Raw genomic sequence first — 17431 nt, forward strand, 5'->3', positions numbered from 1 at the left:
TAGGCGCGATCGGACGACCCAGATCAAGCGTGCGATCGGACGGCCCAGATTTAATCGCACGGACGGCCCAGATTTAATCAAAAACGGACGGCCCAGATTAAAACAAAATGGACGGCTGAGATCAAAAGGCAAAGGGTTATAAATAGAACCCCCACACCAGACCACAAACCCTAGCCGCCTGCCGCTCGCCGGAGAAGACGAACCAGAAGCCGGTCGCCGCCACCCGCCGCCGCACCAGAGGGATTTCCGACCGCCGATCGAGGTAAATTTCATACCCCCGACTCGTTTTTCCACGCTGATCTCCCCAGTGGCCAAATCGGAGCCAAAATCCCGGCCAAATGGCCGGAAAACACGGCCGAAAGCCAGCGGCGCCGCCGCGCCCCTTCTCAGTTTTTGCCTCCGATGAGGCCCTTCCCGGCCTCCGTTTAATGCAATTTTTATATCACCGTGATCACCATTCTTTTCTCTACAGGTTGATCAGAGCCGAATCACCAAAACACGAACTTCACCGGAGAGTCGCCGCACCCGAGAGCACCGCCGCCGGTAAGCTTCGGTTTTTCGTAAATTTTCGGCCCCCCGAGGGCCGTAGGGTTGTTTTATCGCAGGAACCAATGCGAGTGTGGCTGAATTCGGCCGAAAACGGCCAACCCGAGGTAAACCGCCGCCGCAAGCGGCGGAGCCGCCGTGCCGGAGTTGCGATATTGGCCGAAAGGGGCCCTGGGCCTAATTTGGGATTTTTTTGGAACACGTACAGGTACCAGTAGTGCGTTTCAGTTCCCCGAGAAAAATTCAGAGAAAATTAGGGACAGCCTGTAGGCGCACTGTGAAGCCGTGTTCGGACCCCGAAACGTGTAAGGACCCCTCACCCTATTTCCTATCATGGTTTTAAAGTTCAATAAATGATAAAACGGTATTTCATGAATCAACGAATGTGTGAAATTGCTTAAGGTCGCTAATGGAGCCCGAGTCTAGTGTGTTTGTCGGTTAACTACTATTTGGTCTGTTTTACAGTTTTAAATGCAGCATGAGGTTCGATGTTTTCATTTTATAGTTTCGTGTGCATATTTTACTATTTTATTGATTATGGATTGAATGACCGGGATATTGATGCTGTATGTTGTCTGTTTGGCATAAATTATTGTTTTGCTTGTTTGCATGTGGATTAATGATGCTGACTGAGGAAAAAGAGAATGAAAAATTATGTAAATGGGTAATGGTATAATGTGGTCAGCCTGACTAGATATCCTGGGAGATGGTGGACGGACCGGGTTCGTAGGGAACCCTACCGGGATTGTGGTCTCCCATACCGGACAGGGTATGGAGATCTTATGTGTTTTGACGCCCATACCGGACGGGGTATGGGGACGGCCCGTTTCACCCTCATACCGGACGGGGTAATGAGGCCTATGGTTTGGCGCCCATACCGAACAGGGTATGGGGACGGCCCTGGAATGGATTTCAAGTGTTAAGGATTAACGGGTAGCGGGACCCTTATGGATCCCCATGGATACTAGTGGGCTGGTAAATGAGGAAAATATGTTGTGTAAGGATTGAATTTCGAAAAGCTTGATAGGTATTATGTTATACAGTTTATATATATGGTTTCATGATGATGATGATGTTATTGATTTCGTATATTGTTTTATGGATTTCACCGAGGTAAGTGAATGGTAAAGGTTTTATTATTAATAAAAGGATTTGTTGTAAATTATGCTCCATTGGTCTTTTTGTGTTTTCTACCCACCTTTACCTCCGTGACGGTGAGATATCGTGATGTCCTTATTGGGCTAGTGTAGCTCATTCCATATTTAATCATTTCAGATCAAGAGGACATCGTTCCCAAGCCGGTTCTGCAGGAGGACGACGAAGGGGACGCCTAAAGACTCCATAGTCACATTCGTAGTTTTTACTTTCAAGTTTCTCCTTTAGGTAGTTTAATCTTTTATATTTTGTGAGCACGTTTTTGGTTTTAGTGTAAGGGATGTTATTCAAATTTGGACTTCGCTTCCGCATTTGATATTTATAATATAAATTCCATTTTAAATTTCCGGGGCTGCTACAGCTGCTGCAGCAACAAACCAAATTATATAGCTCAGAAAAATCTTGAACGAACTCAATATGGTTCGAGCGGATCCTATTGTCATTTATAAAGATAACAATTCTGTCATTTTAATTACCAATAACTTGGTTCAGTATGAAAGACAAAACATATTAAAGCAAAATATTATTTTTTTTTATGAAGTTTATTTGGTGTACTGCAATTCAAATGATTAAGTTACCGATATAATGACTAAAACTCTGCCTAAATACAAATTTAAAGATTTAAAAGCTAAACTTGGTTTTGTTCAATGAAAAACTCAAGGAAGGTTAAAGTTTGAGTTTTCCATAGAACAAGGAGGTAACTCTTTTGTCATTTCAGTCATATATTTACTGTTCTTTCTTTTTATTATTTTTTATTTTTGGTATTTACAGTTTTAATTAATAAACTGCGAAGTAGGAATAGAACTTCATGATTTGTATTAAGTACCTTACTTTTCTTATTCAATCATGTTCTGAATTAGAGTTAGTAGGATTAGTTGATAACTTAAGTCTTATCTTGTGTGTGTGTGTGTGTGTGTATAGATATATCAAACTAATGGAAAGTTGCTGGAAAATTGAACACTCTCACAGCAGAAAACTCTCATATTATTTTTCTTTCCCCTCGGTATTATTCTATTTTCAGGGATTTATCAATTGTTCTATTAAAACAGTATCTAATTCTCTGTCTCAAGAAATGGGTAATCAGTGTAACCAACTACAGGATCGGGTATGTAGAATGTGCGCCTGTTGTACTTATTTAGAGGAGCATTAAGCTCAAATCTCTTCGGCAGATCTGGATTGGCCAAGAAAAATCGCCCGAAGGCAACAAGGTCCGCCCGGTCCTCAGCTACAACTTTGTTTCCGTCGTCCCCGTCAAAACCCCCAGCTGCAATGAAAGTACTTTTGAAAGCCTTTCTCATTGGCAGAAGACTGTCGTGGCATTCAAATTTTTCTAGCTGTTTTTTCATTCTAGGCTCAATCATATGGCAGTAAAGAATCCCATATCTATTCAAGGACTCGGCCATGTAGAGGCCTAATTCTTTTGGGTTGGAGTCTCCTGACTCCATATAGTCTGCATAAGGTGATAGCCTACCTAATTCCTACCCTGTCTGCTCCAATCTCGTTAACAACAGCCTCAACAACTTCTAGAGCAAATCTGCAACGATTCTCTAGAGATCCACCATATTGATCTGTTCTATCATTCACTTGATCTTTCATAAACTGGTCGATTAAGTAGCCATGAGCTCCATGGATCTCAACTCCGTCAAATCCTATTCATTTGAACAGTTATATTAGATCATTTACTGTATTTCAGTTTGAGGGATAACACTTTTCAATGAATTAAAATTTCTCAGAATGTTCAGTTTTAAGAGTGCAAAGAAAATTACCAGCTTCCATAGCATTTCTTGCGGCAATTCTGAAGTGATCAACTATTTGGGGGATTTCATCTGTCCTTAGCCTCCTTGGAGGTGTGAATTCTACAACATCGCCATCAGCTAGAATTTGAGGGGTCAATGGCTTGTCGGTACAGGAGATTGGTGCCTGCCCATTTGGCTGAAAACCTGCAAGGAAAAGATACAACTTAGAATGATCAAAATGAAAACAATCTTAAAATTCAGACATAATCAGATACATGTAGTCCCTTCAATACTAAGAAAAGCAGAAGACCAATTAAACAAGGCTTAACTCGAGCAAACCTGAATTTGAAACCCTCCCAACATGCCAAAGTTGACAAAAGAAGATCCCACCCTTTGCATGAACAGCATCAACAATAGGTTTCCAGGCTTCCACTTGCTCTTTTGTCCATATACCAGGCGTCAGTGGATACCTGCACATATTGAAGAAACCCAAGATTGCGTCAATTTCTCAAGGCAGCAAACGTATTCAATCAAGTTCACCTTTCTTGTTAGAGACCAACTTGACAGTCTGATAGTTTATCGTTGGAATTACCAAAGTTTATAGTTGAAATTACCCTTGAGCGGTGTCAGAAACCCCAGTGGCTTCAGTTATGAGAAGAGCTCCTCGAGTGGTTCGTTGAGAGTAGTACAGGATGGCATGAGGCTGAGGAACATTGTTGTAAGATCTTTGCCTGGTTAACGGTGCCAAAACAACTCTAAAGAGGAGAAGACGAACGTTAAAAGATCAAGCCTTAAATTATCTGAGTGTAGTACAACAAAAAACTGGAGACTAAGCCAGTTGTTCAATCATACCAGACTAAAGCAACTAACCAAATTAGTCAGATAAATTAAGTAGAAATGCTAAGAACAGTCTACCCAATTCACATTTTCAACTCAGACCCCACAACCATTTATTCTGATATTAAAACTGATAATCAGTAGTCCTAAGACAGTTTAGGCAGTTAAAGATAGACACTGTTATATTTAAAGTTTCAAGCATTCATTCTGATGTTAAAACTGGAAAAAAAAAAAAAAAAAATCAGCAAAATTTAGAAGATGAGTGCTAACAAATTTAGTCAGTTAATTAAGTAGTAGAGTTAAGAAGTGCTCCCCCAGTTTCCATACAGAACCAGAAACAATAAGAAATGGAGATTTTTTAACAGCTCAACTCACCTATGAGAAAGATCGAATTTTCCAAACTTGTAGGAAGTGAGCAGAGGGATTGTGTTCCCGGTTTGTGCAGATTTGGTCTCCATCAAAACTTGCCTTTACAGAAGCTGCGGATTCAATCTTTTGCAGGGAGAATAAAGCAATGTGAATCAGATGTGAAGAATGCAAATGAAGATCTTGCTGATTTATAAGGCAGAGGCGAGGTAACAGTCCAAAACATAAACCAGAGAGCAGACTAACAAGAAGAATCCTAGCAAGCACATAGTGATTATTGCTTGATGACGTTTATCGGTGCCACTGCGAAATTGGACTCCGAGATTTGCTCTGCGCACTGGTTTTGACTCGGTGACGTAGACGATTACGTGTGCCTTAAAAATAAAATATTAGAGACCAATGTGTTTGGTGGTTGATTGAGAACATTATTTTATATATATATATATTGTATTTCCTCCAGTCTCTTCCAAATTTATTTCTTTTTTATCATTTATTAAATAAAATTATTGTATTTTATTTAAAAATTACGTAACTAATTTTTATTAATAATACAAAATTTTATTATTTTATAAATATATTATAAATTGACAATAACCCACTCATAACACTTAATTTAACAAAATCAATAATTTATCTCATTCTCATAAATTATGATAAAAATATCTTATGATTGTTAAAAAAATTTTAACTTACATCACTACAACGAGTAAAAAAAATAATCATCTCTTTTTTTCTATATATAAAAATCTTTTAACTCGCTTTCATAGATTTTATCGAATAATTTACTCTCATATGTTAAAACGTGTTAAAAAAAACTAGATCTGATTAATCTAAAAGTAAAAAAAAAAAAATCATCTCTCTCTCATCTCCTCTCTTTCTCTAAATTTAGATCTTTTTTCTCGGTCTCATAGATTATATATATCAAATGAATTACTTTATTTTTCATAACTTTAAAAATTATTTACCTTTCATTAACTTAATTATGGATATTTTTTTCTCTTTTTATGTGAAATTTTACATTCAAAGTCTTGATTTATAATTTTTATGTATCGAGACTGTATCATATATGTATTACCTATTTAATAAAGTATAAGAATTTTGATTCAAAAATCAAATCAGTAAAAAAAAAAAATTTAACAAAGATCATATTGGTTCCTAAATGTACGAGTACCTCAAAACCCAGCATCCCCATTAAAATTCACATCTTTCTTTTCCTTTTTTTTTTTTCCTAAAAGCTGGTTAATAATTTCTCTATACAAAATACTTTTTCAATCATTTTAAATTTAAAAGCAAATTTTTAGACGAATAATAATTTAAAACTCATTTATCTAATAACCCAAGAGTTTGGTGGCTGAGAATATTAAATATTCATTTGACATTAATGGTGGTAGCGACTGAGTAAAGAATTCACAAGAGACGGTGCGACGTCGTATCTGCAAGATCAAGAGAGCTGAAATAACTTGCTCCCCAGTTCAAGAAAACATTACAGCCAAACACGCCCTTTTTTTTTTTTATTATTTAAACCCTCCACTAACTGCTCCAAAATTTATAATTCTTGCAGAAGAAACGAAACAGAGAGAGAGAGCTGCCTTCGGTCGTCACCCATGTCTGCTCGCGGAGTCCAACTGCGTATTCAAGATCGTTATGTAAATTTATTATTTTCATAATATATATTGTTTTTTTTTTTCATTTCTTGAAAGTTTTTATGCTAACGAAAATTTAATTCAAAAAAAAATTATAATATTTAATTAAAAAAATTAACTGTTAAACTCAATAAATAAATATAAATTAATTATCTTATGTGTTGCTTTAAATAAGGTTTTTGTACGAATAGGTGGTGATGGACAACGGAATACTTCAAGTGACAATATCGAAACCGGATGGCATTGTTACTGGCATAGAGTATAATGGCATGGATAATTTGCTTGAAGTTCGTAATGAAGAAGATAATAGAGGGTAATATATTTTATAAATTAACATATTATGTTTTTAATACTTTCTGGCATATAATATACCAACTTAAATTAGAAAATAAAAATTTATTTTTGATGACCCTTTAATTAATATTTAATTTTGGTGACAATACAATTAAAATGTAGGTATTGGGATCTTGTTTGGAGCCAGGAAGGAGCAACTGGAACGACGGGAATATCATATGTGTATGATATATGACACATATATATATATATATATATATATATATCGGCATAATGCGTGTGTATATAATAATGAGAATTGTTCTATTACAGGATCAGAGGGACAAGTTTCAAAGTAATAATGGAGAGCGAAGGACAAGTAGAAATCTCATTCTCTCGAACATGGGATCCTTCCGTTGACAATGGCCAACTTGCACCCCTCAACATCGACAAGCGGTAAGCATGAATGACTGACTGATCGATCAATCAAGACATTATAGGTTGGAGTTCATATATATATATATATATATATATTGTTTTAATATTATAACATATGTGTGTGTGTGTGTGTGTATTATTTAATTAAATTAAAAAAAATATCAATATAATTTTTATTTTTTAGGTTTATAATGCTTCGAGACTGCTCTGGGTTTTATTCCTATGCCATCTACGAGCACTTGAAGGATTGGCCTGCTTTCAACCTACCACAAACTCGGATTGTATTCAAGCTTAGAAAAAACAAGTAATTTAATTAAAAATTACTTTCTTTCAAACTACCTTCACAATTCGTGAACATACATTTCCATAAAATAAAATAAAAAAAAAATTAAAATACTAATCATTCGTTAATCACCTTCTTCATTTACGTGAAAGCAGATTCCAGTATATGGTGATGGCAGATAATAGACAAAGACACATGCCATTACCGGAAGATCGTTTGCCAGGAAGAGGTAGACCTTTAGCTTATCCGGAAGCTGTCTTACTTGTTCATCCTGTTGAACCAGAGTTCCAAGGAGAGGTGGTACTTAACAATATAATGTAATATAATATAATATAATGTAATTATCGCCCGTATTATAATTACTGGAGCAATAATTCAGGTGGATGATAAGTATCAATACTCGTGTGAGAACAAAGATCTCAAGGTGCATGGATGGATTTGCTTCAAGAAGCCAATTACTGGGTTCTGGCAAATCACTCCTAGCAATGAGTTTCGATCGGGAGGACTGCTTAAACAAAATCTTACTTCTCATGTTGGCCCCATTACTCTTGCCGTAAGTTACGAATTCAAGTTAAATTACAGGATTTACATGTATTTTTTATTAAGAAATTATATTATGACTGCCTTATACATGTCAATTAATTAATGTAATACATAAAAAAATATATATATTTAATTAAATTGAAAAAACAGTACACTTCAGATGTTTCTCAGCGCACATTATGCGGGAGAAGACATGGTTCTGAAATTTAAAGCTGGAGAGGCATGGAAGAAAGTTTTTGGCCCAGTTTTCATTTATCTCAATTCTTTGCTGGATAACAGTTATGATCCCCTTTCACTATGGGAAGATGCCAAACAACAGGTATAGATTAAAAAAAATATACACTATTTTTATTTATAAATACATTTCTTATTAAATAACATGTAAATAAATATAATTAAATTTTAGGCATCCGTCGAAGCTCAAATGTGGCCGTACGATTTTCCAGTATCTGAAGATTTTTTATCGTCGGATCAACGTGGCAACGTCACTGGTAGATTATATGTATTTGATAGGTTTGTATTTCTTGTTAATTTCTTTGTATATTAAAAAAATTAATTTATAATATGTTATTTACAAATAATTTTATGATATTTTTTTTACTTTTTTTATAAAAAATTTTGTTGATGGCACTTGCGTATAAGGTATATAAGCGATGAATATATAACATCAGATGGTGCTTTTGTGGGCTTGGCTCCTCCAGGAGATGTTGGATCTTGGCAGACAGAGAGTAAGGTATTATTATATTTTAAAATATAAAAATTAAAATTAATATGATAAAAATTTAGTAATACTATTTATTAAAATTTAGTAAAAAAATAAAATAAAATTTTTTGACTATTTAAATACAAATATAATTTTGAGTATATATCTATTTAAATTTTTAAATATTAAATTATAATATGTAATTAACACACACAAATTTTTGACGAACATACAATCAGGGGTATCAATTCTGGACGAGTGTAGACTCGGGTGGTTATTTCATGATCAATGACGTTCGTCCTGGCGATTATAATCTCTATGCTTGGGTCTCTGGTTTTATCGGAGACTATAAATACGAAACCCTTATTACAATAACATCAGGTAATATTTAAAACTTATATTTTTGTGCTCTTCAAATTTGTTTATGGCCCTGTGTGTTTGTATATATATATGTCTTCATATATATATATATATATATATATTTATAGAACTGTGTAAAAACAGGTTGTGATACTGATCTGGGTAATCTTGTATACTATCCTCCGAGAGACGGACCAACACTGTGGGAAATTGGAATTCCTGATCGTTCTGCTGCTGAGTTTTACGTTCCTGATCCTAATCCCATGTTTATTAATAAACTTTACATCAACCACCCAGACAAGTATTTAACTTCATCTCTGTTTTTTTACTCTCTCTTAAATTATGAAAATCTTCAAGTGATTATAGATTTGTCTTTAAATCTTGTATGAGTTTAGATTTAGACAGTACGGACTCTGGGAGAGATATACCGAATTATATCCAAATGAAGATTTAGTTTACACCATTGGCGATGGCGATTACACAAAAGACTGGTTCTTTGCCCACCTTCCAAGGTTCGGTCGAATCATTAGTTACTCAGTTTCTCGATTATTACAATTTAATTTTCTTCAATTTTTTAATAAACAAACTTAAATTATTAGATTATATTCCAATGTATTAAGAACTAATAACAAATTATTTTTATTAAGTTATTAATTTAATTGATTAGTCAATATTTTTTTCAAAAAATATCAAAAGTTAATTTAATAATTTATCAACTATCTATCTCACCATAAGAACAACCTGCATTTTACAGAAAAAAAGATGGTGGAGAAAATGAAGCAACTACGTGGCAAATCAAGTTTAAACTTAACAGTGCGGAGCAAACTGGAGTTTATAAATTGCGATTGGCATTAGCCACTGCAAATAATGCAAATTTGGAGGTACCTTCTTCCATAAATCCTAATCCTTAAACATATAAAATATTTCTATTTAATTACACTTAATAGATGTACATTTCTTAATAGAAAATTTATTATTCACGTTTGACCTCATACCTACATATGGTAATAATACTTGATTAATTTAACTTTTCTCTTCTGGGTAATTTTCACAATAGGTGAGAGTCCGCGATAAAAATTCAAATCCTCCTCTATTTTCTACCGATATAGTCGGACACGATAACACGATTGCAAGACATGGAATTCATGGATTATACAGGCTTTACAATGTTGATATTCCATGTGAAATGTTTATTGAAGGTGATAACACAATCTTCTTGACCCAAACTATGTGTTCTGATCTTTTTCAAGGGGTCATGTATGACTACATTCGCTTGGAAGGGCCTCCCATTTCATCCTCTTGATTGATTAGTTAATATTATTTTAAATTATATATTTAGTTTTATTTATTTATTTTTTTTTTTAAAAAAAAAGGTTATGTTCTTCCCTCAATTCATCCATGCCTTATTTTGTATTACGATAGCAATTGATTATTTTAAATTCTATAATAAAATATAAAATATAACCACTGATATAATACTTTTATAATAAAATATTAATATTTTATTTAAAAATTATAATTTCAAATATCATTAAAAACATAGAATGATCATCGCTGTTTAAGTGTATATAAAATAAATTATATATCATTTCGGTAAATTATTATTTTAAAAAATTATATAATAATTATTAAATAAATCTATTGATAAAATTATAATAATTAAATAAAATAAAATCTCAGCAAATTATTAAAATTCTGATAAAAAAATTATAAAAACTAATTTTTTTTTTATTTAAAAATTTAAATAAATTTGCATTAACACGTTACTTAATGTTTTTCTTATAAAGACCAAGAACAAAATTATTTTTTAATACACCGACGTACAAGTGTTGCATGGCTCTAATAATAATTTTGGTTAAAAAGAAATTCATAACAATTCTATAACATATTTTCAATAAATATTTTTCTCCAATTAACACAAAACAAATTAACTATAAAGTGATATACATAATAAATAAAATAAAAAATATTATTATATATTTTCAATTACATTTAGAATATTTATTATAACACAAATAGATTAATTATGAATTTGAACCCGTCTTGTATAGTGTTTCTTTCCAAACTCGAATTAGGAAGAAGAAAACGGCATCGAATTAGTCAAGTTCTTCTCTCTGGTTCTTTCTTCCATTTACGACGACGTTTATCATCACCTTTTTTTGTTTTTTAATATATAAAAAAAAAAACATATTATTATGTAGAGTATACTTGCGAAGTACATCAACAAGAAAGCTTCAATCAACCAGACCTGTCCTCTATTCTCTTCTTCATATTTTCAGCATCATCAGCGGCTTCCACCTCCATCTTCGCCGTCGCTAGATCAGCCTCTGTCGCTTCCTTCTCGTTCCTTGCCGTCAGCTTCTTTGCCTGCCCCCACAAAGAAAATATTATTTCTTCACTAGCTTAGCCGCAAAAAACGGCGCCGTTTAATATCTATTACCTGGCCGATGAAGAAGGCTTTGAAATCGCGAAACCCTTCCTGCAACGAAACTGACAAGGATAAGCAACCTTTCTTCACTCTAGACATCACTGAAGACGTCGTTTCGTTCTCTGTTTTTGGGTCAGTGGAGGCGCCGGAGGCGGACGTCGCTGTTGGCGGTGATGGTGAAGGCCTTATCTCTTCCATGTTCGCTGTCGATGTGAGAGAAAGACGTGCAAAAGTGTGTGTCGATTTTGGGGACAAAAAAGAAAAGAAAACGGTGTTTGTCTTGAGAAGTCAACACGTTGTGGATTTTAATTCTACGTGGCAGCTTCGTATTTACCCACGTTTTTTATTTTATTTTTATTCTTTAACGAAATATTCATATCCTTTTCGAGACGTTCCAGATTTTTTTTTGTGGTAATTATTTTCAGATAATTATTTCTAAATATTAATAAATTAAACATTATTAAGTAATCTTTAAGTATTTAGTACATATAATATCATATAAAGAGTTATTACGTTATTAAATAAATAAATAGATAAAAAATTTAATTGAGTAAATGATAAATAATATATACGGTTATATAAAATATCTTTGAAAAAAATTAAAAAATATGTATTGTAATACAATGAATTTTAGAGTATGAAACATAATTTACTTTTTTATGCATTACCAATTACTAATTAAACTAATTTTTAACTTAATTTATTTATTAATAATTTAATAAATGTTCTGAAATAAATTTTAAAAATTAAAATTATTGTTTTTTTTTAATATATATTTTTCTCAAATGGCTAGAAAACGGAAGTAGTAAAAGCTGCGCCTCTATTGTGATCCAATACGGGCAAGCACCCGGGTTCGAATCTTCCTCCAGATAAAACAATTTCACCTATAATCATCCTTTCATCCTCAAAGGCCAAATTCGTCATTCAAAAATTTCCCAAACTGTCGCTCCTATATATACCCCCATCTACAAAATCTAGGGTATAAAAAGCCCCCAAATCTCTCCGCCCGAAAAAAAGAAAACAAAGGATTCTCCTTCATAGCACAAACGTTAAACCGAAGCTCTCAACAGCAAACGCCAATCCCCTCAACGTCGCCTGTAATTAGTAATTTTCATTTATATACTCGATTTCTTAATTCGATTTCGTTTCTAATCTGTTTATCAAGTTTGATTCTCGGGTTTTTGTTTTCTTCACAAACTTTCGGAAAGACTTCATTAAATCTCTGATTCAGTTCTGGTTTGCTGGTGGATGTTAGAATTGGTTGATTAACCGTGTCTATACATGTGTTTGGATAAGCAGATCGCGAGGAATGGCGACGTTCGAGCTCTACAGGAGGTCAACTATCGGCATGTGCCTGACCGAGACTCTCGACGAGATGGTCCAGAACGGTACTCTCAGCCCCGAACTAGCCATCCAAGTTCTCGTCCAGTTCGACAAGGTACGATTCATATTTCATTTTCTTCGCTGTATTTTGTTTTTCGTTCTCTTAAAAGAAATAACTGATTTAGTTTTATTATTATCCTCCCATTTTAGTCTATGACTGAAGCTCTGGAGACTCAGGTGAAGAGCAAAGTCTCAATTAAGGTAATCCTTCGATTCGTCTTTACATTATCTTGCACTGACTTTTTTTTCTCTTTTGGCCGACGTGACTTTGAAACGTAAAAGAAATATTTCTCAAAGAAATAAAAGAAGAGATGTGAAGTATATACTATCTCCTCGGCTTTAGTGATGGAATCTTAAATTGTGTTTCATTTTTATAATTCATTTGTTTCTGTTTGTGGGAGTTTTGGACTAAGTTCAGGGTGCTATTGGGCACTTATAATGGCAATTAATAACAGTTTTTATGGTTAAAATCTAGTTGGTAGCGTCTATAATGTGGCAGTTTTTGCTTTTCATATATGTGTGCGCGTTAATATGTGGTGCAGTTACGTGATAGTTATAAAGAAGTTGAAAATGCATCAGAGAAATGAGGGAAAACGGGTGATGTTCCTGTTAGTTGTTTATATAGGGGGTAGATTGTAAGAAACCAGCCAATTTAATTCTTAACTTTGTTAACCAAGGCAGTGAAGCTAGATTGATTGTGCTCTTATACCTCTCTTAAGCCTATAGGCTAGAAAAATTTCATAGTTTGCCGATCTGATGAAATTGTAGCTATTCATTTGAAATTTACATAGAATACTGGATTGAGCGAACAGCAGTCACCTAGATCATAATTCCAGTAATTTTAGAATCCAGCATGGCATCTTGGTTAGGAAGTCTCTTGTATGTAGTTTAACGAACGAGTATGTCTATCACGACTTGCACTTCATAAATGAAATATCAATTATCTGCAGCTTTTGGAAACTTTTGGAAGGTAGGAGGGCCCCTCTACATATTTGTTGCAGGGACCATACTGTTTGTCAATTTTCCTACCTTCTTTTGTCCTTTCATGTTTAAAAATGTCAAGGCATTGGACTCTTCCGTCCTGCACATGAAAAAATATATTTTTCTAACATCCTTGTTAAATTCCTATGTCAACCATGTTGGAATAGATCCAAATGTGAAACATCAAAGCTGTGAGAAAAAGAAAATTCAGATATAATTTGTATTTTGTTAATTCTTTTATATTTGTGATTAAGTCAAAATATTACATGATTATATAATTACATGTGTGTATATACATCTATCTGCATGTGTTTATATTATTTCAAAAAAGAAAATACATGTGTTTATATACGTATGCATCGTTAAATTTTCTTTGATGATATTTTTTCAATCAATGAGAAAGAAAAGGCTTATTGGTATGCTTTTGATCCAGAGTTAGTTTGCATCTAAAGCACAGAATGTTGGCAGAACCCATTCCCTAAAGAAGAGGAAGGGAACTATCAACAACTTTTGCTTTCGGTGGTTGGTTCAAATTTAGTGATTGTAGAATTAATGAGTGTGTGTATCTTATGTAAATGCCATAGGGAAAGAAGGTGCTAACTGTGTGATGATGATGGTTGTCAGGATTACCTAATTAATCTGATGGTAACATGAAAACAAATGTCCTATTGGTTGATTCCGTTCCTCCAAGCACCTCATCCTTCCCTTTTCTACCCAAAAAAAAAAATGCGTCTGATGAAAATGCTTGACAATGATGCAAAGATAAGAATCAATATGAAAATAAAACTTGGCTGGAGATATAGTGTGATGCTAAACAGTAAGATACTTTATGACACATTTGCTGCACATGGGTCTGGTGGTTACAGAGGATGGTGCTGTTAGTGAATTCAAGCATTTAAACTCTAGTTTGCTTTGTTATCTGAAGAGCCCCCTTTTTCCGATGGTATAATCTTTATCCTTATAGTGAAGCATACTGTGACTGTAAGATTCTATTTCCCATTTGGTTGAATCTCATTCAAAATGTTCTCTTAGTTTCTTCTCGTATGGGATAAGATTATATTTCTATTCACTTCCACTCCTAGCTTAAGTACTTAAAGCTAGACATGAGAATTATGATCTCTTCTACATATGTAAGATATACTAATTTAAGCGAAAATAGTGATAGGAATTGAATGGGTATTGAACCAAATAGGGTCTGAGTTCCTTTCCTTTTCACTTTTCTTTTCCTTTTTACCTGCCTAGTAATTGAGTGGACCATCTGCATGCTGCTCATGTCAGTATGCTAGTTGTTGTGGAGAGCACCATTTTCACAGAACTACTTTTTTTACTCTAGATGATTAACGGCTGTCCTTCAAATTTGTGTATTGGTTATGCATGTGCTAATATGTGGATTACGAAGATTCAAGTGTTGTCAAAACTAGCTCAGGATCTCGAAAATAATGTTGTTGCCTTGTTGGTTATTGGTTGGGCTATGTTTATATGAGTTTGGTAGTTTCTTTAACTTGTTGAATCTGGAAGAGAGTAAATATTTACATTTGGAGAGCATATGTCAATGGTGAAGGTTGCTTTTTCTTTCTTTGGAATGCTTTGGGCATGTGCGTAGGCAAATTCTTTTTGTTGCTTAATGAACATTAATTTTTTTTCTTTCATGATATAGAAACAGAGATGAATTGGCTGATATGCAAAGCTTTTTTCTTACTTAGTTTCCTATAAATATGTGTCTAAACTAAGTCTCATATTAATGAATCTTCTTCCCATTGCATGATTTCCTGAATTTTTAAACTGTTGTTACTGATATATCCGTCTGTTTGATGCTCAAGACTCTTGAGAATGGCATAGTAGAGAATTGAGTCTAGTCAATGTGTTTCTGATGCTTTAATTTCTCAAGATTAATATCTGTTGTTAAATTTTGTTGCAGTGGAGAAGTTGAATTTCTAAAATACCCATTGCATGATGAACATTACTTGCATAATATGATCCTTAGCCCTGAAACTGCTTAAGGATCTTTAGACTGAAAAATTGGAACAAAAATCTGCAGAATTTTTCTGCTGATGTTAGGACATGTTTGAGGATAAAACATCTCCGAAGGTAAAGATCGTCTTAGGGGAGGAGGTACTGAAAACTCCACTAGAATTATCTGCCAGCCAATTTTGTTACCACAACAGATTATAAATACATTTTTCGAGATAAGAAGACATAAAATTACACCTAACTTCACATAACTGAGCAATCCTGTATCTAAGGAACAGAAGAGAGAGAAATAAAATTGACAATGAACTCATAATCTGTCCAATATGCCGATCTGTCCTTATAATTTTTTGAAATATTAAACTCTCTGTTTTTTTTCATTATAGCTCATAACATAGAAATTGGTATATTTTCTTAAGGAACATTTTTATAACATATAACATATCTTCTTTGGTTTTATTTTTCTGACTATGAATATAAAGTTTGAAACATAAACTCTTATGTGTCCGTACCTTTTCTCTAGAGAACCTACTGCGTGAATGATGAGTTAGCATCAATTTACGAATCTCTGCTGATTCATTAACTCTTATTTGCAACTTTATATGTTTAATCTGGCAGGGGCATCTACACACCTACAGGTTCTGCGACAACGTTTGGACCTTTATCTTACAAGATGCAATGTTTAAGAACGAGGAAACTACAGAGAATGTAGGTCGAGTTAAAATAGTGGCATGCGACTCAAAGCTGCTAGCACAATAATAAGATATCAAGGATTTGCATCTTCTTTGTAGTATAAAGGCTGGTGTAGGGTACAAAACCGTATTTGTAAATCCAGCAACCGAAGTTATTTGCTGATGCATGCTTTTTGGGTAAGCATGGCTTTCTTAGTTCTACATTTCGTTTCACATGTAGGCAATGGTGATTGGTGATATATTTGGCAATGAAATCATGACGGAAATTATGATTGTGAAAGCAATCAAGTATTTATTCAGCTGACACTGGCATTAATATTTGTACTGGCTTTGAAGGAAATTTTGTAGATGGTGTTAGTTGTATGTCAGACTAGAGTAAATTTTGCATATATATATAGACGTAATTTTTAAAATTTTTAGCTACAAGGGTAATTTAGGTCAACTCTTACAAAACAGGATACATTCTTAGCCAGATTAAGTCAAAGCATATATTAAAGTTTGATACCAGTGACTAAAACCGGACTGGAAATTAAGCAGAAACTTTTTTAATGTCAGTTCACATAAGTAAATATTTGTCGAAGCCAGAATTCTTTTGGGACTGAACTTGACGTGAGCAGTTGACGGAGGAACGATTATAAAATTGCTTCTTCAGTTTGGCAAAGACTCGGGCTATCGTTTTCTCGGGAAGAATCAAAAGAACCTCCAACAATGCAGTGCAGCTTCAGCGAATAAAGCGTAAAGAGAAAGAGAGACAATGTTGGGTCCAATGCTAGAGATGGATTTCGTTAAATTTAAATTGCATTTGTTCTTGTAAAAACTAAATCCGAACTTCCTTTGGATTGGGATGAATTTAAAATTTTTTAGTTTTTTCAAATTGCATCAGCTTTACGAATTATTAGATCTAATTATTTTATTATATTAATATAAATATTAATATAATTATATTTTATATTAATAAAATTTTAAAAATCCATTTATTAATACATTAATTATATTTATTAGTATAAATATAATCATATTTATTATTATAATATATATTCCAAAATGTGTACGTTTAATTTTTTATTATCATAAATATATTTATATTTATTCGAAC

At 33.6% G+C, this 17431-nt stretch overlaps 4 protein-coding genes across 8 annotated transcripts; 2 read left to right on the top strand and 2 right to left on the bottom strand.

The window, feature by feature from the left end:
* Positions 1–2669: 2669 nt before the first annotated feature.
* On the bottom strand, positions 2670–4938 carry LOC110818849 (12-oxophytodienoate reductase 2-like). Of its 2 annotated transcripts, none has more exons than XM_022047856.2 (5): positions 4650–4938; positions 4052–4192; positions 3777–3907; positions 3468–3641; positions 2670–3350 (listed from the first exon to the last, which is right to left on the bottom strand). In XM_022047856.2, the coding sequence occupies exon 5, from the start codon at positions 3144–3146 to the stop codon at positions 2754–2756; it is 393 nt and encodes a 130-aa protein (XP_021903548.2). In that variant the 5' UTR covers positions 3147–3350; positions 3468–3641; positions 3777–3907; positions 4052–4192; positions 4650–4938; the 3' UTR covers positions 2670–2753. The 2 variants fall into 2 exon arrangements, with proteins under 2 accessions (XP_021903548.2, XP_088077685.1); XM_088221559.1 differs by having other exon boundaries at positions 3019–3350; positions 4650–4899.
* A 1191-nt stretch (positions 4939–6129) lies between these two features.
* Positions 6130–10279, top strand: LOC110818789 (Rhamnogalacturonate lyase family protein). Of its 2 annotated transcripts, none has more exons than XM_022047782.2 (15): positions 6130–6286; positions 6475–6596; positions 6740–6799; positions 6890–7012; positions 7179–7298; positions 7433–7574; positions 7657–7830; positions 7981–8139; positions 8227–8333; positions 8463–8553; positions 8763–8904; positions 9028–9184; positions 9279–9395; positions 9638–9764; positions 9941–10279. In XM_022047782.2, the coding sequence occupies exons 1-15, from the start codon at positions 6245–6247 to the stop codon at positions 10184–10186; spliced, it is 1929 nt and encodes a 642-aa protein (XP_021903474.1). In that variant the 5' UTR covers positions 6130–6244; the 3' UTR covers positions 10187–10279. The 2 variants fall into 2 exon arrangements, with proteins under 2 accessions (XP_021903474.1, XP_088077683.1); XM_088221557.1 differs by having other exon boundaries at positions 6189–6286; positions 6459–6596.
* A 552-nt stretch (positions 10280–10831) lies between these two features.
* On the bottom strand, positions 10832–11651 carry LOC110818867 (uncharacterized). 2 transcript variants are annotated; one of them, XM_022047885.2, is made up of 3 exons: positions 11324–11651; positions 11132–11250; positions 10832–11036 (listed from the first exon to the last, which is right to left on the bottom strand). In XM_022047885.2, the coding sequence occupies exons 1-3, from the start codon at positions 11507–11509 to the stop codon at positions 11033–11035; spliced, it is 309 nt and encodes a 102-aa protein (XP_021903577.1). In that variant the 5' UTR covers positions 11510–11651; the 3' UTR covers positions 10832–11032. The 2 variants fall into 2 exon arrangements, with proteins under 2 accessions (XP_021903577.1, XP_021903576.1); XM_022047884.2 differs by having other exon boundaries at positions 10832–11250; positions 11324–11633.
* Positions 11652–12257: 606 nt separating this feature from the next.
* LOC110818874 (transcription initiation factor IIA gamma chain / TFIIA-gamma (TFIIA-S)) lies at positions 12258–16634 on the top strand. 2 transcript variants are annotated; one of them, XM_088221560.1, is made up of 4 exons: positions 12258–12408; positions 12611–12749; positions 12845–12895; positions 16262–16634. In XM_088221560.1, the coding sequence occupies exons 2-4, from the start codon at positions 12621–12623 to the stop codon at positions 16400–16402; spliced, it is 321 nt and encodes a 106-aa protein (XP_088077686.1). In that variant the 5' UTR covers positions 12258–12408; positions 12611–12620; the 3' UTR covers positions 16403–16634. The 2 variants fall into 2 exon arrangements, with proteins under 2 accessions (XP_088077686.1, XP_021903583.1); XM_022047891.2 differs by having other exon boundaries at positions 12261–12415.
* Positions 16635–17431: the final 797 nt, after the last annotated feature.

Source organism: Carica papaya, chromosome 1, assembly GCF_054855325.1.
Source record: "Carica papaya isolate Zhongbai chromosome 1, ASM5485532v1, whole genome shotgun sequence".
In the NCBI taxonomy this organism is placed as follows: Eukaryota; Viridiplantae; Streptophyta; class Magnoliopsida; order Brassicales; family Caricaceae; genus Carica; species Carica papaya.